Source organism: Rhyacophila brunnea, unplaced genomic scaffold (assembly GCF_057557595.1).
Source record: "Rhyacophila brunnea isolate RB1 unplaced genomic scaffold, BYU_Rbru_1.0 scaffold_24, whole genome shotgun sequence".
Taxonomy (NCBI): Eukaryota; Metazoa; Arthropoda; class Insecta; order Trichoptera; family Rhyacophilidae; genus Rhyacophila; species Rhyacophila brunnea.
In genome coordinates, this window is record NW_028232904.1 from 13,538,972 (window position 1) to 13,563,601 (window position 24,630).

General features: G+C 31.8%; 1 protein-coding gene across 2 annotated transcripts in view; it reads left to right on the top strand.

Annotated features, from left to right (window-relative positions):
- The window catches only part of LOC147069074 (uncharacterized), a 223,870-nt gene that overhangs the window by 99,435 nt on the left and 99,805 nt on the right, over positions 1–24,630 (top strand). For both annotated transcript variants that reach the window (XM_085951512.1, XM_085951513.1), the window contains exon 3: positions 18,919–19,935. In XM_085951512.1, coding sequence (XP_085807638.1) covers positions 18,932–19,935 — 1,004 coding nt within the window. In that variant the 5' untranslated portion in view covers positions 18,919–18,931. The remainder of the gene's footprint in view (positions 1–18,918; positions 19,936–24,630) is intronic.

Genomic DNA, 24,630 nt, shown 5'->3' on the forward strand with positions numbered 1-24,630 from the left:
TTCGTAAGGTGCCATGATTCGCTACCGTAAAGCAACACCGTCAGAATGCAAGCGTCGAATAGGTTAATAGGCCCAACAGTTATTGAATATTTCATATATATTATATATGTAAACGTCACAACCTATCATATTTATTACCTATTAAATTTAGCAAACACAGATGCAATCAGGAATGAAACGTCCTCTACCACGACGATGTGACCGCATGTTTATCACTATTTCATATTTTAAGCGATGTATCCAAATCATGTAATAACTTATTCTGATATCTCATAATATGTAACTTCGTCTATAAGCTTTTAACTTTTCGATTTCTTAGACAACAAGTAATATTACTTTAATAAATTATTTAAAAAAAAATGTACAATATTTTATTATTATGTAGTTTATACTCCAGAGCTAAATGCCGTGTTAGTATTAATTTTCATAAATTTAAATAGCATTCAAAGCAGACTGGTTCAGGATAGACTCAAGTTCGCAACAACCTACCATTCTAAAGCCTTCAACCTTTGTTAATATCATAAACCGCGGGTCATTGAACAGTTCAACAGTACACTGCCGGGCAATGCGACGATGCCGGGTTCAAATCCCTGCAGCTTCTACTTGAATGCTCGCAGTAATAACAGTTTCATTCACAACTCGGAATAATATCGTAGTAATTTATGAGTTCACATACGCAAATGCGCTTGCCTGAGTCAAAGAATGGAAATCCTTTTTATGATATACGATCGTATAACTGTTATTTGCTTATTATCCACTGTTGTACTTTTCTCAGTTTATTAACGAACAATAAATTGATTCTTGTATGTTTATATGTTACGCCGAATGTGCGAAATTGACTATTACATGAAATGGGAAAAATTTCATGTAATAGCCAAGCCTGTTGCCTTAATTCATGAATTAGGTAAATTTTCTGCCGAGTACATGAATTCGCCAGGGTATGGAATTCTTAAACTGTCAACATGACATAAATTTAATACGGATGGTTTTATTAGTTATAATTTGACATAATATAATATTATTATTATTAGGTTAGGTTAGGTTAGGTTTTGTAATTCTGAATTCAACTGAATGTCCATTTTGAGGTTAGCTAACAAGTGCCAACAAACTATCACAAACATACAATCGACCATTGCACGATTGATACCCAAGCACGAATCAAATCGCGAAAATACCTTTTAATAAAATTCTTCCGTTATCATATTATAGTTCTAGATTTTTTTTTGCGCATAGTAAATGAATATGAACGTAATTGTAGTTATTGATTGGTATATTTTTATACTATAATCAATGCCATTTGACACATTTGGTTAGTTTGATTAGTTGCAAAAAACACCACCGGAGCGCGACCATCTATTTTGACCATAGATAATATACGTACATTTTGACCAATGCATGATCATTTGACACATTTAGTTTAGTTGCAAAAAATACTACCGTAGCGCTACTATCTAATTGGTCCAATGCATGAACTAGGCAGAAAAATTACTGCCGAATTCACTATTTTCAATATTTTGTCTAATTCATGAATCATTTTTCATGATTTAGGCAATATTTAGCCCATTTCATGTAATAGTCAATTTCGCACATTCGGCGTAACATATACATCGTTGTATTACCAGATTAAATAAGGTATATTATTTTATCAATTTTTGTAAATTCATAATGATATCACGATAATTCCACGGAGGGAAGGAAATCAGTTCAATCGTTAGGTTCAGCAGCTCTTTTGGCTGAGTCTAACAAACCCAAAAAATACGACTGTCTGTCACCTAATTATATTGTCTGTCCCCTGGGTTTCGAGACATTTGCACCTTGGGGACCGTCTGCTTTGAAGACGATGGCTGAGATTGGTCGTCGCTTGACTGATAAAACAGTACTTTTCAACTGAGTACCTATCTGATACAACGAATAAGCATAGAAATCTAAAGAGGTAATGCAGTCGCTGTTTTAAGTACTCTTGTAGTATCTAAGGGTCTGGAGGAGGTATTTTATATACTTAGGAAAACCTAGTAGGCCTACCTATATCAATAGTTTTATAATTATTGTTTTATAGATTTATATATTATATTAGACATGTGTTTTGTATGTGTGTCCATGATAACTATTTTAGAAATCGGAGGCATAGAGTTTGTCTAATGCGTCAATTATATTGAGCTACTTTACGAGCTGTTTGTTGGCGAATTTAAAAGCGGGCGATTCAGCTACTAAGATTGTGATGATGACACACAAAACTTTCCATTCGCTGAGATGTTAACAAGCTAGCGACTATTTTGACAGAACGTAGTTCGTTTTTTATCAGGAGGTCGCTACTACGCTCTACTGCGCAGACGCAGTAGGCCCACACGCCGGCGTGTAGCGTTTAAAGTTGACCGGCTTTCAACTTTTCTCGGTAGATTGTTAACAATCTGCTTGTTAACAATCTGCTTGTTAGCTTGTTCGATGATGACACTGGGTGACTTTACAGGCAGATTGTAAATTCGCCAACAAGCAGCTCGTAAAGTAGCTCAATGTCATTGACGCTTTATATAAGCTGGCATGCGGTTTCCTCCCCGCTTCAGCATTCAGCACTGCGCCTACACGGCGCCTGAAGATGCCGAAAGGTGAAACCCGGGTCGCAAAAAACGACTTAAATGGAATAGTACAAAACTTAAATCCATTAGAATTTAAATTCAAATTCCATCAAGTACCTTCAGTCGATAGTATTAATATTATAAATAATTTGTAACTTCAAACATTGATATCTCAAAACTATACATTTGGAGATAATACAATAAAGTGCTCATGATGCGAAATAATCAATAATTAGCGGAATTAATATTTAAAATATTAATGAAATCGATTCTGGACAAAATTAATGTGGTGAGCGGTTATGTTCGAGTCCCCACGACCGCAAATCGACCGGACGGCCTTGGCTCACTTGATACATATTTGTGATCATTAGGTAGGCACACATTAACTGTCGCCATTAGAAGGACTTGTAGTTACTTTCGATTTGTAGTTGCAATGGACTTAGCTGTTTATCACAATAACAACTTTGTATGATAATTACCGAAGCATTGTCGGATATATCTTAATTATTAGTAGAAACCTATTTAACTTTATAATAGTCATTTTCATCGGCCTCCAAGAAACGTCTTCATTTTTCTCCATCTGCCGCAAACTCAGTCCACTGATTTAGCCTCAGTTTACATGTAAATTGTACATAAAATATTTCACCGTATTACTGTTCACCGTGAGCTTTCTATCGAGAAGAGATAACCTTATACTATACCAGGGTTGGCGAACCCTTTTACGTACGCGTGCCAAAATTTCCCAAATAATATTTTTCGACTGTCTGACGTGCCAAGCAGATTTTTTTAAGTTTTCAAAAAAAATATTTTTTAAGAATTCTTGATATTCTATCTTTCACCGTCTTTCTGGCCAAAGGCATATCTTTTATTCTTTGAATATTTTTTTCCTTGTTTTTAAAATCAAAAAGAGATTGTGGAAGCATTTAAACCACTTCTCTTTCATATTATATTCTCCATCACTGAACGGTTTTCAATTTTTAGAGATTATGTTTGAGGCAAAATAAAAAGCAGTTATTATATTTGAATGACTGCCGAAAATTAATTTCATAAGGTTTCTTGGTTGAATATTTTTGTTTTTAATTTCCCGATCCTGAGGACCGACCTATGCAATTGTATATTTATATAAACGTAATGATTACAGATTCTTGAAAAGGTTTTGTCTGCTATTTTTTTATACGGTGCGATTTTTATACAAATTTTATCTCAGTAGGTACTATGCGACCCAAAGAGGTTGGACGATCTTTAACTCATTCGCTGTTGAGTAGATAATGATTTTTTAATTAGCACCTTTAAAATGCACGTTAATTACATCGATCGGCCGCCTGGCCATTAGGCGCCGGGTGCGTCTTCCGCGTCCAAAGTATTAATAGGTATACGATCATATATTTCCGATACAAAATTTCACGGTGACGTGTGATACGGCGAACTGTATACGTACAAATTTCCGGACACGCAGCTATACTATGTTGCTCCTTAGATAGTCTAAATACTCGTGTACATCAGTTTGTCCTATTTTTTGCTCCTCAACTTTTGTTTTTCAATTATATCTACGGGGTATATCATTCCTAAAGGAAATTCGAGCAAGTACTATATTAAAATAGGCACCAGAAGATTGTCAATTCACCACAATGTTTTGAGTGAATCTTTCGTGGTTTTCAGTTCATTAAGGGATTTAGTAAAAGTAAAGCAATTAAATAACGAATTGAGAGTTATTGTGGACACACCGGAAAAAAAGCACTAACATGTTTACACATGGTATCTACACTACATACCACCAACATAGCTTTCCATTTTTGATTGAAACCACCTCTTTCAGCGCCTATCTTGAAATAAAACTGTATTATCAATATTCTGACCATGGCCCCCACATCTTGAAACGGGCCCCCAGGCCAGGGTCTTGGGCGGGCCCCCTACCTATCGCTATGGTTAAAGGCAGTTTGACGCTCTCCAGTATTGTTTTTCAAATGGTGTTCGAGGTCAAATAAAATTCAGTGTAATTGAGCGATTTTTTAACACAGTATTAATCAACACGTCCCAACATCCATATGTTATAAAATGGTAATAAGTCCGAAGTAAACTAGCGCCGCAGGCGACTTTTTTTGCTATTAGAGCAAAATTAAGATGTGTATTTATCTGGTCGACCCGTCACGCCGGGCCCCTAGGCTAGAGCCCTGACAGCCCCCCCCCCTTGTGAGGGCCATGATTCTGACTATTAAAGCATTCAGCATTACAATATTGAAGTGTAAATGAGGCTGTACATCAGTTTTAAAGTCAGTAACTTCCATGTTTTTTTTTGTTGTTATTAAGTACTTTTCCATATTATGTATATTCATAAAATATCACATCCAGCTCTGTCTGTCTGTGAAAAAATAATTAAACTAGAGGTAGATTACACAGTCGTTTATATTCATCGGTCGCCATTTTTTTAATTTCAGACTAACTTTAAACAAGACTTTTTATTAATTTTAAGAACATTTAATTTCGCTATTAATGTGTTTCCAAAAAATATCTTATATCCTGTTGGCAGTCCTAAAAGTGCTTGACGATTTTTTGCGATTATCTCAAAAATGTCGCAATATGGAGGTTATCGACATTAAAACTATCAGCTTCAAATAAATATACATTTTCAGGGTCATAGAATATAAATAGACAAATTTAAAATATATCATATGACATATTTCAGAAGTTTACCGTTTAGTAAACATTCACCTTGGTTTTAAAATTATATACCTATACGTAATAAAAGCACATTCAATACATAATTATGTATACGAAAGTTGTCATTATGCTGCCATCGATAAAAAATGCTCTTTTCTTCTTTGTCCATATCCGCCCCTTAATTGGAGCATATGGACACCACGAGGCGCCTACAAGAATCCCTGTCACTCGCCAGTCTTCTTGCATCATTCCATATTTCAGCCTATATCAGTATCCCGTAGTTCCGCCATATACACTCGATATATGGTATTTAGCAGCCTTCCAGGACGCTGAAATCCGGTTGACTTGAAGAACAAGTGGCCGAGCCAGGTCCAATGACGCCTCTTCACTCTCAGTGTGATGAGAGACTACTTGGTGTATTCTCTTATCTTTAAAAAATGTCTTAGGTATATGAAAATTCTAGATAAGTACTCAAACGCCAATTTCATAATTTACTCTCAATCTATTCAAGAGCCCAATCAATTTCAACTAAGTCCATCATTCTGCGACATAGTCTATGGTAGCAAAAAATGGCCTTGTATTATACTCAAGTTATAACAATGGCTGTTTTTTCCGCCTATGATTATGTATAAGTATTATTATTATGAATCTAATGTTATCAGTTGCTTACGGTAAAACATATATAAATTTAACCGTGGTTTATTTTTATACGTTCAATACTTCCGCAATAACGGAAATTGACTGGTAAAAGACTATGAAATTGTAAATAATACATGCAGTAAAATTATTATCACTCATCGATTCGTTTGGTATCTGTAAACATGTTGATGTCAATGCCTCAGCATTGATCTCTGTCATATGATAGTAATATCTTACATTGCCCAATATTATAATTTTTAATAAAAATAGTATTATGAAAGAATTACATAGACATGCGCAATGCGAGGGTCGCGAGATAGATTTTGGTTAACCGCACCAAAGGGTTTATGAATTGATTCGTACACATGTAAAAAGCCTGTAAATTCAGTTTTAATTTGAATGGGAATTATTAATCATTGCTATTTTTATTTCATTAACCAGCTTACGTGAAAGTCATTTAAATTAACTATTAGGAAACCCGTGTGACCTCTTCTTTTTCACAAAGCATGGGAAATTGAGTATTTCTTTCTGGTATTGAAAGAAAAGTGTTTTTAATATTAATACTATCGACCGAGAAGGGTACTTCGTGGAGTTTGAATTTAAATTGTAATGGATGGATCCAAGGATCACAATAAAAAATAACAAACAAATTATGAATAGTTGAAGTGTTTGTAAAATAGTACAATCAATAGGCGTATAGCATACATTGTCAAAAACTTGATAAAAGATCATTATATAATAATCAATACAATATTACATTTAAGGGGTGTAAAATCGTCAATAATGGGAAAATAATGCCGAAAAAATGTAAAAACCCTATAAATTCAGTTGCAATTTGAATGAGAAATATTAATCATTCCTATTTTTATTTTCTTAACCAACTTATATAAAAATGGTTTAATTTAACCACTAGGAAACCCGTGTGACCTTATAATTTCCGCGAAGAATGGGAAATTATTGAGTATGTCTTTTTGATATTGAAAGAAAATTGTTTTTTAATTTAATACTATCGAATGAGGGTACTTGATGGAATTTGAATTTAAATTCTAATGGATGGATTCAAGGATCACAATAAAAAAAATAGCAAACAAATATGAATGTTGAAGTGTTTGTTAAAAACCCCTATCTTATCACTAATAATACAACTGTATGCATCGTCAAAAACCTAATAATAGATCATTAGATTAAAATCAATATAATACTACATTCAAGAGGTGTAAAATCGTCAATAATGGGAAAATAATGAACGTATTGGGAATAAAGTTAACTCATGAGTGACTTATTAGTAACTTCACTTAATAGGTAGGTGATAAAGTTTTTACCTGCTTTATTCTATTAATTTATTATATAAGTTAGAATCAACTGTGTTAATTTCGTTGTCAGTGTGTACTTACCTTTTGGTGAGTGCACATGGTACCTGAAGATGCCTAGGGGCGAAATGCAAGTCGAAAAAACGACTCAAATGGAATAATACAAAACCTAAATCCATTAGAATTTTAAAGTATTTTCGTTTAACTTGTAATACCACTGTTGATATAATACGTTTGTTTAAGTTTAACTCATACAGCGCTGGCAACACGGCTGCAGTGTCCGTCATTTGATGGCCATTAGATATAATTAGCATGTTATTTAAATGTGGTAATGAAATATTGAATGAGTTAAGGGGACGCTCTACAGAAATGCCCTTGAGAATTGAAAATATGATATTTTTATATGAGGTCCGAAATAGTTGGTCTACTAGTAATATTAAAAATTTGCCTAAATTGGTCACTAAATTAAATTTAAAACAAACAAACTCACTCATAACTAAGCGAGTATGGGGTGACCAAAAAATTGTATCTTCTAATATACTTAAATGTTACTAAATTCAATACGTTAATCAGCTGTTTGGTGGGAAGTATTGCAACCAATATGGTGGATATTGTGACGTTTTTAAACTTAGAGTTTAGTTTAGTAGTTTAGAAACATAGAAATAAATTAATAACTTTTTAACCTGAAATTGTACGAGAACTAAACATACGAAGGATGTTGAAACACATAATTATTATCTACATACATTTTTATCTCATGTGCTATCCAAAAAACATTATTAATGAATAGTGTTTATTTTGAACGTGTAAGACCGACATCATTATTAAAAAAAATAGGTAAGTATTATTTAATTCTAATGCATATTTTTAAAAAACGTAGAATATATATTATCTAGTGATGTACCCGATTAGTTTAAGTTTAGTCTGACACTTTTACAAACTAATAACGCAACTTTTTTATAATATGTACTAGTGAAACAATAGATAGGTACCGTTATTGTATTTTGTTGGTTGAGTAAAGCCAATGCAAGAAATAATTTATAACGCCTAAAAATAAATATTAGGTATCGTGCAGGCACCCTATATACTTTTATTATTTTTCACATTGTTTTACATTTGGCCGGCCGGCAAATAGCGGTGACGGAACCTAATAAATCATTGCAATGAATTGCTTTACCGACAATAATTATTATTATGTTTTTAAAATAAAATCTTCAATGACCAGGGATTTTGTTGTAAATTTGATTAAAAATGACGTGGTACTAGCTCTGTGGACTCTCTTCGACTGAAATATGAATCACACTAGCCCCTGTTATACCCACTCTTAAGAACGACATTTGGGGAATGTGGTACTGTTTTGATCACACCCTACCTTAAATTTGACGTCATGCCAAAATAATAAACAAAACGATTGTTCAAAATGCAAGTTGCACTTCGAGAGTTAAATAATTTTTAATACATCGCGCATAATGCCTGACGTCCAATACAAACGGTTTGAAGAATTAAAATTTTCGCTCATTTAAAATAATAAATTATCATAAATCAAACATTTTGTTTATTCCGCAGGCATAATTCATCCGTTCTGTGTACGCCCAAAAATCTGTTTACGGTAGTAAAATAGACATCATGATTATACGTGATTCGATTTAATAATCATTATTTTGTATTGTATAATACGGATAGGTGTTTTTTTAAACTTATGTATAATTCAAAGCAGGATACTTATGTCTGGTCAAATTCTTAGTACAGTGAGAAATTGAATTTGTTGAATTCTCGAATCAACATAACCGAAAGTCAATTCATCATGATCTCTTCAATGCTGATAATAAACGAGGCTTTTGTGAAGCTTTTTGATGAAATAATCGATAATATATAATATATATACTTTCACTGACCCATTCTTATTTCATTATCAGACTTCGGCGATAACTATGCTTATGTTTTCTCTGCTTTAAACAGCTAAGTTCTAACAAATCTCTGAGATTTTTGAGTCAAAATTTCGTTCTGTGAAGGAATAGTTTACCAAAAATCTTCACCTGAGAGCATATCTAAACAGATTCAAACTGAGCAATGATGACTGCTGTTCATGTGTCTGCAATATATCTCAAATAGTGTGGAACGAGTATCATAAGGAAAAATAGCGAAGGGCAAAATAAAATAATCATGAAATTGACATCCAAAAACTTCACGATACACTAAACAAAAAAGACATCTTCCAAAATCTATATATAATATCAGAACCACCTTTTATGAAAAAGTAAGGGTATTAATATCAATTAAAAAAAACATACATACAAGAAGTTGATATTATATTTCGGATTGGTATGGCTAAAGTGTGTCATCTCTATAATGTTTACTTCTCTGATAATTTCTTTAATATTTTTCATTCTCTGATATAGAGTATCCGTTTACATGCTCACAATTTGAAAGCTTTACACGAGTATTCTTTCTGTGACTACGTATATAGTAATATCGAAAAACATAGCATTTTACTATTGTCAGTCTCAGGTTTAAATCGTGGTTATACAGTTTTTTCTTTACTAGTGAATAAGCAACCCTGGCCGTCTCTGCGGTGCCGATTTATATTTTAAAACCTTCACATTTTTTTTTTCAAAAACCCCTTTCTGTCCCTTATTATAATATAATGGAGAATAACAGAATACATAACGGGAATAACTGGGAATGCCTTAAAATATGTATCGAAAGTGAAGAGTTGCTCATGTCGGTCTAACTAGTTGTTGGGTCCATAGCTTGATCGCTACAAAGGTCAATGTTATTGCTTTTAAAATATTTGCGGCATCATATTGCAAATGCGAAGATCTTTTTACTTAAATCGATTACCAGTTTTATATTAGGGTTTGATTTAAATTTAACTTTCCCATGAGTAGTCTTAACATAAAATCATATAGACTTACCTCATTTTTGGATAATTACTCCTAAGATATTCCTAAGTATAAAATACTGGTGATTCTATACATCCAAACAAAGGTCCTCGTAATTTGTCTGATTAATACCAGGTGTGGTGTAGGGTGTGATGGTTTGGATGGGTCTTTGTGTGTATTAATTGTCCCTTAATATTTATAATACTCTCTTAGTTACAGTTAGTTGTTTATTATTAGAGTTAAAATGTAATCTGTAATCTTTTATTTCACAAAAAAGAGTATCCATTGAGTCCATTCATCATCGACCACGTCTTTAGTCTACTTATAATCTTCAAATTTGCGCTGAAAGTACCCAATAATAACCTCCTAACGCATTAAAATCCATTCTCCAGAATTCATGTTTTGATAAAATTTATTATGTTCGAATTGAAATCTTCTAACTTTGTAAAATCAAGTTGTAATTGACGACAATCGATTCAACTGTGAGTTGACAAGATATTCACTTTGGATCGACATATTATTATAGACACTCAATTAGCCGTATAACTTGGAAGCGATATCACACCATGTCTGGTTAAGCTGTAAGAAGCTTAATAATCCGAAATCTATCTGGTCAAAATAATATTATGAAACACGATACTTGAGTATTGTTTTATTTTAAGAAAATCAATAATTCATCACTTAGATATCAACTAAAGATGCTTTCATCAAAACACTGTACTTATTAATATAAATCCGACGCAAAAACTAGTTACGGAACACCTCATCATCAATAAATTGATTATTTGGTTAGCTTTAAAAACACTTTTTTATGACAAGCATGATAGAAAAACCTGTTTTATTAAATTCGACAAATGACGCACAGAATCACGTGCATTTTTTATCAAATATAATTATGTTGAATTTTAATTTTGCCGAAAACATTCAGCCGAAATCTTAGCAAGCTTGATAAAAAATTGTTGATTTCTTGTAAGTAATGGGACAAATTCGTCATACTAAATAATGTATAATGTCTTCATTATAATAATTTCTACGATTTTTTCTTTAATTGTCAGCCTGATAATATATCAAAGAATTTTAAATATTTAATTGTATACATTTCTTAGACCTTTGCAGTAATTCTTTTCACTGAATTATAAAAACTTGCTTGTCATATTATTTGACAATTATAATAAGAATAATGTTTTTTGTCTTCTTTCATCTTTTCAGTTCATCCCAGCTTCCCATAGCTATGCCGTATACACCCTTGAGGTACTCATTCATATCACATATTCATGTCACGTCTTAGGTGTGATGAAACATTAAATTTGATGAATTCAGAAGTAGATATAAATGCCACAACTTTCCATTTATATCAATATCCAGTATAACACTAATTGATTGAGAGCTTGAGTGAGCCCGTGTAATAAAAAATAGTTGGATATAGACGTCCGCTTCCTTTAATAATACCTCACCTCACCACTCTACCGCTACTATCCGATAATTTTACTTATTCGTGATGAATAGTTAGTTGCGAGTGCGTTATTTTTGAGAAGTAATCTTTAAACTTCGAGACCTTTCTTGGACTAGTCAAGTGTTTTTCAACATTTAAGTGACACAGCAAAATTTTTTAAATAAAAAGTTTTTCTTGAAATAATAACATATTTGCACTAAAAAAATCGCACACACAGGTTAGCAAACACTGCTCTAGTCAATTATTGATGTCAGCTATGTATTCTATTAGGTAGTGCAAGATTTAGTACGCATTTAAAATAGGTTTTGTGTATTTTTATTTTTTAAAGCTTGGGAATCCAAAATAATTGTTATAGAACCACCAGTATAAGTAATGTTGTCAGTATAAGTGAGGGCGCCACGCGCATGATTAAAAAACTGTTAAATATGATGGTGGTTACATGCTCCGTCTGGGATTTTTATTGCAAAAAAATCGACATGCAATCAATCAGTAAAGTTTGTAGCTATATTATTTTATCAACCTTCAATTTGACAGTGATTTATACTTGCAGTGCCTATAATAGTCATATGAATGAAGCCGAAAGAAACTAGGTTATGAAGAAAAGTTAATAATATGATATGTGATTTGAAAATAGTATCAAAAGCATTTAAATAAATACTATCGCCATGTTCATTCACAATGAGAGTGATTATTGTTGCAATCAGATGTATTATTGTATGAAACTGTGTTTTGTTATGATTTTACCGAGACTTTGACTGCGACTCGCTGTCATATCACCTCTTCTCACCTGGAAGAGGATCCGCCAATCTAGGCCATCACTCGAATTCTATTAAAGAACTTTGCAATTCTACCGAGCTCTTCCCATTATACCCACCGCCAGGACACCTTTCAATTTATCGACATTCTCAAAGATATCCGCTATTCGCAACTGTAATCTGTATCAGTGCATGCGTAGCCTATGAACTGCCTGCCTCAAACCGTTTTCAAAATGACAGTTTTTCGTGATGTAAGTGCTAGCGTACGTATTTCCATCACCGATGAACTTCTGATTTCGCAAAAAATATATAATAGTATATTATACTATAATTTTAGGATTCAAAATGAAAAATGTTCTGTGTGGGTAATTATAGTTTTTTTCAAAATACTATATTTTTTACATATTTGTATTAAAATCAGCATTATAAAAATATGAAAACACTGTTTTTCGTGAAACATTGAAAATAATTTGACGTTCTGTCGAAAAGATCTTTTTGTCAACGTGTTAAAACTGTGAACGCGCCCCTTCTACTTTTAACCGCACTTCGACTGCAATGACTTCCGGGTATCGACGAGTTGTCCACGTGTTAGAAACGTAAACTAACAAGGCCCTCCTATTTAGTTAATCGCACTTTGACTCCAGCGACTTCCAGTTATTGCCTAGATCTTTTTGTCAGACAGCACAAGTGTACACAGTTGACTCTGTGTGTCAGATGTTTTCAACGTAAAGCATGCGCAAAAATTCTCGGTGTTAAAACTACAATTAATAAGTTGAAGTGAAGTGAAGTGGAAGTGATAAATGTAGACAAGCTATCTATGGAGAGCCTTGATTTTACACAACACGCCCCCGAATTCTTTTAATTAAATTTTAAATACACGAAAAAACTGTTTCATTATTATGATTTTGAAATATGTAGTGTTATTAATCAAGAATTTGATCCATACAATATTTCACTACGAGTACACAAACATGCGTTGCTATGATGTAAAATACCTGAATTCTTACTTAACCAACTTGTTTAATGTATCCACGCATTATTTAACTTAGCAAGGCATTCATGTCTATTCATATAATATATGTAATTATAGTAAGTATTATTATTATAATAATACTCTTATGTAGTTTAAGGACGTTTGCTTTTTTCTTAAAGGAAATAAAGTAATACATAACATTATTGCGTGCAAGTTTTTTCCAGTCTTAGGAAATGGCGCGTTGTATATATACTCATGCATATATACACTATATCTGCTGGATTCGCGCCAGTATGCTTTTTAAATTATATGTGTAATTAGGCGTCGTATTTTTTCTACAAAATGATTTTTTCTAGTTTGTGTATGCATGATATATTTTCAAATTATGTATATTCAATTTATAGAATGTTACATTTTCAAATTTTGTGTCTTATTCGTTGAATAATAAAAATAGTTTATTAAATATATTGAAACCTCCTCATGGTGTTGCGACGTTGAATACCACTATTTTAGGGTAATTTTACAATAAACTGTCTTACTTATAAGGAATATCGTACAAATGGCTATTATTTATTCTTTTTTAAGTGCCATTATCGGAAACGAGTAAACAAACTTCAATTATAAATTTAGTTGATTTCTGTGTTAAAAACTTATTTATTTTAACAGCTTCCACCTATGTGTATGGATGTAACATACTTATTATCGTGTCTGGAAATTTGTACGTATGCAGTTCGCCGCATCACACTTTACCGTGAAATATTGTATCGGAAATATAACTGGTCGTATATTAATGACCGTCCAACCTCTATAGGTCGTACAGTACTATGGTAAAAGTCATGTCTCAATAAAACACGGTTCTTGTGGGTTTACAGGAAGCCAGTGGCAAACAAGTAAAGGTTAGGTTAGGTCAAGTTAGGGTTAGGTTAGACTAGGTTAGGTTATCATTCTTGAATTCATGAATTTTGCCAAAATCGACTATGAAAATAAAGATGACCATATAGTATTTATAGCTCACGGCGAACTGTGCTACGGTGAAATGTAATACGTAGTAAATAATATCAACTCTTATAATACGTTAGAACTGGTATGGAATTATTTTTGACAAATATACGAATACCTTAATCATTATATCGCATGGGAAGTATTTAGTCTTATATGTATTTTATTTCATTTTATCTATAAGACATTTTTTCTATTGTCACTTTCAAATTACCTGATTTTACCTTGAAATACTAGTATGTTTTTGTGATTGTTATAAATTGTAACATAATATGAGTCAAGTAAATAATAATATACCAACTGTTTTATCTATATATTATTTTTATGAATAGCCAATTCACATTTTCTTGTAAAACATGTTTTCTAAAACAATCTGAATAAATCCATTTAAATCAATAATGTTTTCAAAGTCACATTTTAATAAAAAGATACGTCATTTTTATTTATTTTCAAATGCCATTGTAATATGTCATCATTGATTCTGACAATAACACTGCATATTTCGAGAAAAATTGTCATTATTGATTTTTTAAATATTTATTTTCTGAATTCAAATTTCAAAATTCTGAAAAATGTCTGTTTTAATTGTTTGCATTAGTCATTAGAGGATGTTCGACAATCTACCACGAGTGTATGCATACATTACAATTTACAAAGCAAATTAAAATGTTAATAAAGCACCAGCTTTAAAACGGTTACATGTAAATAATTGTATAACATTTCACCGCAGCACAATTTGGGGTGAGTTTTCTTATCGTAAAGATATGAATGTAAACTAACCGTCATCTCTATAGCACTGAGGTGAAAAAAATACGCGTTCTTCTGTATTTCTAATTTAATTTCATACATATTTTATACTATGTTTCCCTTGTATTTCAGTAGTTTTTATTACGTATTTAGGTATACGTTGGTTTACAGGAAGCCAGGCGGGAACCGATTTTGGAAAAAAAAAATCATGAAAGCCAGAATGACAACGTAATCTAACCTAACTTAACAAATAATCAAGTATAGCTGCTATTTTCAAAATTCCTTTGCCGCTGTCTTTCTGTAAGTAAACCGACAAAATCCTTGTTTTATTTATACATGAATTTTATCAAAGATTTTTATCGACTCAAAGAGGTTGGACGGTCTTTAATATACGACATTTTGCGGTGAAGTGTGATACAGTGAACTGCATACATATTAATTTTCATACACGCTTTCAAACCAGAACGTGAGCCTCCATATTGCCAATATAAGAAACACACGTATACAGTCGTTCGATTCGAAAATAAAACTGCCTTCAAAATTCCTAATACGGAATACTTATAAAACTCCTATCTTCCGTAGAAACTCTTTGGTTGTTCACCTTCAAACACCAAATATACTAAAAAAAATACCAATAATTCATTTGAGAATAAGTCCTCATTTACAAAATATTGTAAAATTTACAATTATATGAAGTACATTAATTTACTCAACTTCGTTCCCTATGCAGTATGCACTAAGTTAGTTTCATTGTAATCTCCAGGTCCTCTATTCTGGCTAATAGTTATTTCGCATTTGATGCCATTAACGAGTTTTCTCCAAACACTCGGTGGCGTCTAATCTTTACAGATTGATTCATTCTATTTTTAATACATATTTTAATTGATCAATTCATACACCAGCTGTGCTGAATGATTGCTATGTTATTTTGTGTGATTTATTTGTCATAATTTTACGCATAATTTTCGTCAATTTATTTCTAATGCTTTGACGATGATCGGACATTTCTTTGGACATAGCTCCCAATTATTTACATAGACATAACAGATTTAATATCATAATAAATGTAGTAGCAAGAAAAGCGAGTCATTGTGGAATTAATATTATTTTGAATTCAGAATCTTAAGCCGGAAATGGTTTGAATATTTTTTTGTATTAAGATTCATAATTTTAATACGGTGGTAATAGCCAGGGGCGGCTCTACCTTAAGGGTTTATAGGGACCATCCCCACATCGTTATCATGTGGAGAATGCGTAAAAAACGTCCGATATTTTTATCATTGTCATAATATACCTAGTTAATTAAATGATTAAATGAATTATTTAATTTATTTCATCCATCTAAACCCGTCGCAATTTTAGAAAGATAGTTATTATTATTATTATACAAATAAATAAAGCACCAATTGTAAATTATGTAATAACATAATAATAATTACGCGGTATTAAAATAACTTATTAAATTAAATACGCCCTATTTCACGGTGACACCTATGTACAAATTAAGAAAGCTATGGCGTCTACTTTTCACTGATCGGGGTCACTCAGTCCCATCCCGTTGCTGCGGTACAAATCTCTTACTACAAGGTATGTGAATGCATCAGCGTTATTATATGAATACTAGGGACCAAACAGAATGACCCCATAGGTGAGTAAAAACGCTCGTATGTTGTTGTTCAAAACTGATGATGGTAAATCTATAACAATTATTGTTATTAATTAAGTTTGTATTTTTAAGCACGATTTTGAGATGTGATTAAGTAACGACTCAGATAATCATATTATTTATTCTGAAAAATTGATCATTCCCTCATTAATAAAATCATATTGTAAGTAGCTTCGTACATAATGTACCTATAATAATATGAGAATGTAGGTATGTACATACTTGTACATATTTGATAATTAATGACTAAACCCCACCACCTAGAAAGTCGTCGAGCCGCCACTGGTAATAGCTATGACATGAAAATGAATTTTGTATTAAATTAAAATTAAAAAAAAATACAATATGTAGTGTGGGCAGGTGTTTGTGCACGTATACAACTATTTTGTCAATTTTAATGGATTATTAAACATCATCTAATACCTTCATATTAAATTTTATTTCAAGCGTTAAATTACATACTTCTAGATACTAAGTGGCACTTATAAAACTCTCTGAAGCGTTTTCAAAATTGAGCTACTATTGGCTTTTGTATTTTAAATCAAAGTATGTAGTAATTAATATGTTAATAATTAAAGTAATTAGGAGGAAATAATCATTTAAATATCATCGTCGATGTATAGTTGTTTTGGCGCGATTTTGCGTGAGCACACAATGGGATGTCACTTTTGAAAATAAGACGCCAGTTTGGAAATGAAAGCAATCTCGTCTCACATACCATCGTCAATTATTGACATTTTGATACCATATTTCAATAGGGAAACAATTCAAAAAACCTTGTTAGAGTTTTAAATTTTGGAGAAATATGTTTGATTTATTTAGTCTAAAGGAATTTTGCAAACCACAATAAAATTTCACAGATTAACAAAGATTCAACACAGACATTTCTGTGCGTATATTATATCTAATTGAATTATTGATCAATTCCAGAAAAGGATATTCGATTTTATGACTCATTAAAAAAATAATACAATGAATGGCTTTATTTATTTCAAGCCTCGAAATTTTGAGTTGTTTTCTTATTGAACTGGGGTATTAATTTGTTTTCACACAATCACAGATGGATGTAGTTGTTGTTCCGCTCGATTTGAGCGCCATTGATGAGGATCACTATTGTACTAATATTATAGTGTACACATTGAAAATACAGAAATATTTGTAAATGCTAGCCGCCAATTAATATATATGTCTTCTAATTATGCATACTGTGAATACGTCAATTATTATTAATATATTATGCAATGAATATCTCTAGCGTAATGATCGATAATCGATTTATACTTTCTTTTAAGATAATAATTATTCGATATTAAATAATGACGTGCTTTAACAGCTGTTCTTCCGGAAAATTACTCTTATGTCAGTGTGTATTAGAAATCAAGTTGAACATGGAAGTGTTACCTACCTATAGATAATTATTTATTTTCAGTTTCTTTAATTTACATACATTGTCAGTCAGTGGCATAATTACTTCATTGTAAGTGTTTTTCTTACATTGGGCCCCAGCCGAGTTAGGCGAACTAAATCATAGTTTTTAATATGGGTTTTAACTTAAGAAATCTAATCTTTTTGAAATTATGAAACTGAATTCCTTATATTTATTATCTAGTCTAAAAATCTTGAATAAAATTTTTAATATGAACAAATGTAGCTATTATATAACTATTATGAAAGTGGTTTCATTGTCTAATTACTCTAATTAAAACCAAAAAATGGTCAAATCTTATTTATATTTTATTAAGCATGAAGTTGACATCTTTATGTTCTTTATTCAACAAGACAATTCGATTTATAATGTTTATTATATTATTGAATTCACGCCTTTATTAGGAGTTTTATAATTTAAATAAAACAATTATATTCTTATTTAAACAAGTGTTTAAAATAATTATTATTTGCTGATAAAAACATGTCTAGGCATTAGTGAATGTTTCATTTGCATTTTTTTCAAATGTTGATAAAGGTATTATTATTTTTATTTGATTTTACATAATTTGTAGTATGTATTCATTCTAAATAAATATGTATTTATAATTTATAAAACGAGTAAGAAGTAATACAAAAAAAATTACCACACAATTGAAGAAATTCGAATATTATGTAGGAAATAATAAAATTAATGACATTAAGTGAATAAATCAAATAGATTTTTATATTAATCAAAGCGGCAAGAGGTTTCAATTATTTTAATTGTATTTATCTATTGAAATTGTATATGTTTATTTAATAATATATTAATGGTTTATTTTCTTTTTGTTTACAGAAACCTCCAGATAATGGAGGAAGACTCCGGGTCATTCGCCAACAGTGACTCCACCATCACGCTGGTCTCCTCCAGCCCAGACACCTCCAACCACACGAGCAACCACAATTCCATCATGTCCAACGGCGATGATCATCCACGCCCTCACACTCCGTCCAGTAAAGAGCTCCGACTGGCTCTGGGGAGTGCACCGCCTGCGCCAGACAGATCCAACAATGTAGCCTTGACTCCGAACGACCCTCACGATATGTTTGGAAGCAAAAACGCCATTAAATTTGCGATACACGATGAGACTTATGTGAACCAATGTAAACTGACTGATAAAGACAGGTACAAGAGAGAAGTACCCCAAAACAATACAGATTGTGAAAATAATGGGACTATTCATATAACGCACAAAAGTGATCACCATAATAATGAAAATGATTCGTTGCCTAGTTATACGTCTAATGAATCTAACGAAGGACCTGGATACATGAACGGACATGGCAACGGAGAAAGACATATCCAAAGCTATGAAAGTACCCAGAATTTAGCAGAAGCTACTACCCCCAAATCTAAAAAACGCCATACCATTGAACACACTGTCGGTATCGATAACCCGGCATTTATGACAGAAGATTACGTGAAAGAAGCAAAGAATGCAAGGAACCACGCGATTGACAAGTCTTTAAAAGATGTCCACGCAAAGGTCGATGACTATGAAAAGAAAATCAAAGACAACGCTGATAAAATAGACGACGCTCACATGAACGGAGTAAGCAACACAAATATTACTCTCGGTTTGACTTCTCCGACTAAAGGCGATGGTAAAATGCCAGAAGCTGTCAATCTCGAGCTCGTCAATATGGCGCCGTTGGCTGGTAAGGTGAACGGAAAGGCTGACAATAACGGTGGGCTGGTTGCGGGAGCCACTGTCATCAATACTATTCCGGTGAAGAAGGACACTGAAGTGGAACTTGGTGACCCCTACGATGAGTATTTTGTGCCTGTCAATGAGCATAGGAAATATATGAGGTCAGTAATATTGTATTTATATTTGTTCTGTTAATGACTAATTCTTTTGTCCATATTATTATGCCGTCATATTGTGCCAAGTTAATATTTCCAAAAAAACACAATCACAATTCAGATATGTCACGAAATTAATCATAAAGATTAGTATTATTAACTGTCCGATGTAGGTTAGCGCATCTCATAGTGTTGTAAATTATTAACACAGAATTTTTAAAATGTCAATATACGTGCTTCTCACCTGACGCCTTATCTCATATAGTTACAAATGCATTATTTTTGAATATGAATCTATATGTTGTGAAAGATTCATCACTTTTAATCAACTTGTTTTTGAATAATTATTGATGAAAAATACTGCAATGTTTTTATTAGTTTAGATACCTAGATCTTATTTTTCGTCAGGACTACATGACTGCGGTTCGTGACCCGGATGAATTGGCTGTCGTGTCAGCCTTCTCAGCATCTTGGCTCCATTGTGCAGCACGCTATTATTCGATTATGGATTTACCCAGGCGCGCACACAGAAGAATGGTAGAATGGGGGTTTATTTTGAAAAAAAAAAACATAAAAATTTGTTTTGATTTTTAAGGTGGCGGAAGGGGGCGCGGTTAACACATTTTAGCATGTGTCCCTGACTTCCATATTTACCCTTCGATTCTAGTCGCTTCGATCGGGGAATATCGCACTTTTTCAAACATATTCTCCATGCCCAGATACTCCGTGCTTTGATTCAAGAAATAAACACCTGGCTTGCAAGGATAACTAAGAGTGTTCACTTACGAGCTATTGCAAGCTGTCGCATTCACAGTTGGTTATCAAATGCACATGGCTTAACGGTCACCCAAATTATAATTGGTGGTGTCCGCTTATATCGTCCGCGCTGTCTTGTCCTTTAGACATGCCGCATTTGATTATTAAACCATACGATGGATGACTCATTTGCACTAATTTATGAGTGGCACGGGTCTTGCGTATCATAGGATGCCGAGACGAGTATGGCCAACGAACCCTTGAAGAATGTTTTGACAGCTAAATCTTCACGATCACGATCCTCAGCCATGAGGTCCTGATGAAGGAAAAAAAGTATTTAATTAATTAAATTGTATTTTTTTTCGTTTCTCGAGAGGGGGTTTGGACGAGAAACCATTTCCTCATGTGTGCGCGCCTGGATCTATTTCTTCCATCTGGAGGGAGCTAATCCTCATCTTCTCATACTTTTAGAGTTTTTCGCGATTAATATATATGGATTATATGCCCAAAAAAATGGAGAAAAGGCAAATCAAAGAAAGTCTGTCTCGAATCTGGAGTTCAATGTGTCTAGCCTTTGCTTTTCTATCGAGTTAGACAAATAGATTGATTAAGTCTTTATATTATGTATTTATTACCTTAAGAATCATATTGATATTGCATTTGAAAGTACCCAACAGCCATGATAATCATTTTAAACGATCGAATCTCTCCAAAATATTACTTTTAATTACAATTCACATTACAAATTTTACAATAATTCACACATGATCAACTTTTTACTGCACATTCTTTTTAATTTGCCTTTGGAGTAAGTCGTTTTTAATTTCTAGAGGAGAAATCTATTAGCCATCGGTGAATTTGAGAAAAGAGCAAAAACATTTTTATTACTGCATAATGTATCAACATTAATTGTTATTATATTTTCACGTCGTAAAATCACATTTTTATGGAAGCTGCAATTTGCGTTTAAATCTTTATTAATGTATTTTCGGATTTAAAATCTTTTCACTTTTTCCACTTGTCATATTTAAAATTAATATATAACTTACTTTGCCAATGTTTTAGGCACATTATAATATGAAGTGTTTATATATTAGTACAAAAAACTGTGATATTCGATTAATTTATGATAAATACATAATTGATAATTTTGAGATAGGTACAAATCATATAGTTTTACTAATAGTTAGGCAAGTTAACTTCAAATTTGAGGTAAAAGTTAAATTCTTTAAATATTCAGTAAGAAATTATCTCCTTCCGCAGTCATCTTAGTTTTTATACCGGTTTTTATGTCAATATACATTTTCAGGATCAGGGAATAAATAATTACAAGATAAAAAGAACTTTTTATATAACACGTTTTTAAATTTTCTTTTGAATCATATAAACTTGACAGAAATACTGAATAAATATAGAATACTGAAATGTCATTTTGACATTTCATATTGATTTCCATAGTAACGCACGTGCATATTAATAATTTAGTTGCTAGGACACCCCAGACTAGAAACCAATAATAGTGTTTTACTTTTTACGATTTTTTTCCGAAATACCTTTCCATACAAGACAGAATTAACTGAAAATTAATTGAATTCAGCTTAAAGATGGCTAAAAGTATTAAAAGAATACATTGTCATCGTGTTCTGACATATTCTAAAAGTTTCAAATGTCTAGCTAGTCGGGAATTTAGTTAAAAATCGATTGCAAGATTTTTGTTGAACAAACAAGAAAAAATTTGTACTGGACAAACAAGAATACGAGCTAATAAAAACGTGGTAAAATAGATATTTTTTAAATTCATCCAAGATTTATTTATTCATAAAATGTCATGAATATATTCACAAATGTTACAGTGTAATTTTGACATGCCCTCTGCATTCACAATATCTACATGCTGTTAGATTACAGCAGATTCATACAAGCCTTGAAACAACAAGCGACATAATATTCCAGACAGAATAATAAAGGTTTCGTTTTCATTCAGTCTTAAAATAAAAATAAATATAAAATGTATTACTTAATAATTTTACATAACATTTTTATTAACATCGTTATTTGTTGTATTTATGTAAAACCAAACTCCGCTCAATATAAAAGCAACTTAATTTCATATTATTAATCGTTATCTTTAAAATAACAGTAGGTATTACATTATGTAGGAAATGAATTATTATTTTTATTTTCTCACAGTTTTAAAAATATGAGATGGCTCAATGTACGTAATTCTCACTGCTTCTAATTTGACCATGATTAATGAACAAAATAAAAACTGATTGCTCGAAAATAATACTGTGCATGTAAAATGTGAAATTATTACAAGATATAAAAATGAATACATCTGTAATGCGAAAAGTTATAATTAATAAAATGTCTTGCTAATCTCGATCAATCACTTTGATTAATTAAAAAAATTAGAAACAAAATTTAGAACGGCTTATTGATAATTGCGTTTTGTTAATTAATATTATTTGAAATGTAAGACCGCGTTAAGAGTCGAGTGCCAAAATGTCCATACGTTTGTACACATGCAGTTGGCCGTATCACAGTTCATCGCGAGATGGTGGTATAGCATTGATATCAAATTCTTGTCTAAATAAAATACATACATAATAAAAACCAGTGGAATATGCGGAAAAGGAAGATAAAAATAGGTAGATAAGTAAATGAGAAAATACAATCATAATATCGTAAATATTTGTATGAATTTTTGAATGTTTGAAAGCAATGACATTATTAATGGACAACGCACTCAATACAGTAGCTAGCAATTAAATTCACGCACAGCGACATTCGCACATGTATAGGTAGACGTCACACAATTTCCATTATGCGATATCACGCATCGGGAATTTATAGCAATATCACCTTTATTGTAATGGCATTAGAACAGATTATGCCATTTGGCAGACCTGACAAAAAAGTGAGTGTCATTTTTATTCCCAGATAATTCGTCCATATTAATGTCATTGATTGAAAGTATCAAATATCTGATAATAACTCTGTAATTATTATCAATTATTATACCAATGCATTTAAAGTTAATGCTCTTATTGTATTTAATATAATTGGAGCATTACTGTCTGCAATGCTCCATGAACAGTGCACCATTTTTGAATCTAAACGCTATATGGCCACCAATTTACTGTACGAGAGTTCACAGTAAACTGTGGTGAGACAAAATGTAATATGTACAATTTACACATAACCATATTTGTGAAGCAGGCTCGAATCCCGCGTCTGGAAAATCCACAAGTTATTTTTTTAATGTGTCGTTGGATCCAGAACATCGATGTAAGTAAATTACAGTAAATGCTATATTAATGTACTTTTCTTACGAGAAATGGGTATTAGCCATATTCTAAAGTAAACGATTAAGTCTTTCTTAGGTATCAAACAGACATTGAAGTACAAGTTTTTGCTAGAAAAATATATTGAACCCATAACATACGGATTTAGAGACGTACAGTTAAATACAGATCTAAAATTATTTTTTATTTAGAATTTTTATATGTAGGTAGATTTCTGTGAAAGCGGTGTTTCATATGCTACATATTATATTATATACTACATACGTATTGTAGATTTGCCGATTTTTTAGCAGAGTAATCAATATAATAACAATATTTATTTTTATTTTGAATAATTGATATTTGCTTTTTATAATCATTCGTCAATGTATAAAGTATATCTAACATTTTATCGCTTGAATTATCTATTGTAGCACATTTACAAAAATAACAAACATTTAAAATTGAATTAAGCAAATGAATTTTAGAAAATTATTCATTTACAATGATATTCAATAATTAATTGTGACATACGACACTACATCGTCACCGTATGTCACCTAAAACAAATCCTAAATTAAAAAAAAGTTTAATTATTTACGATAAAGTGTTGTGGCATGAAAAACAAATTTTGAAACATACAATTAAATAAAATTGA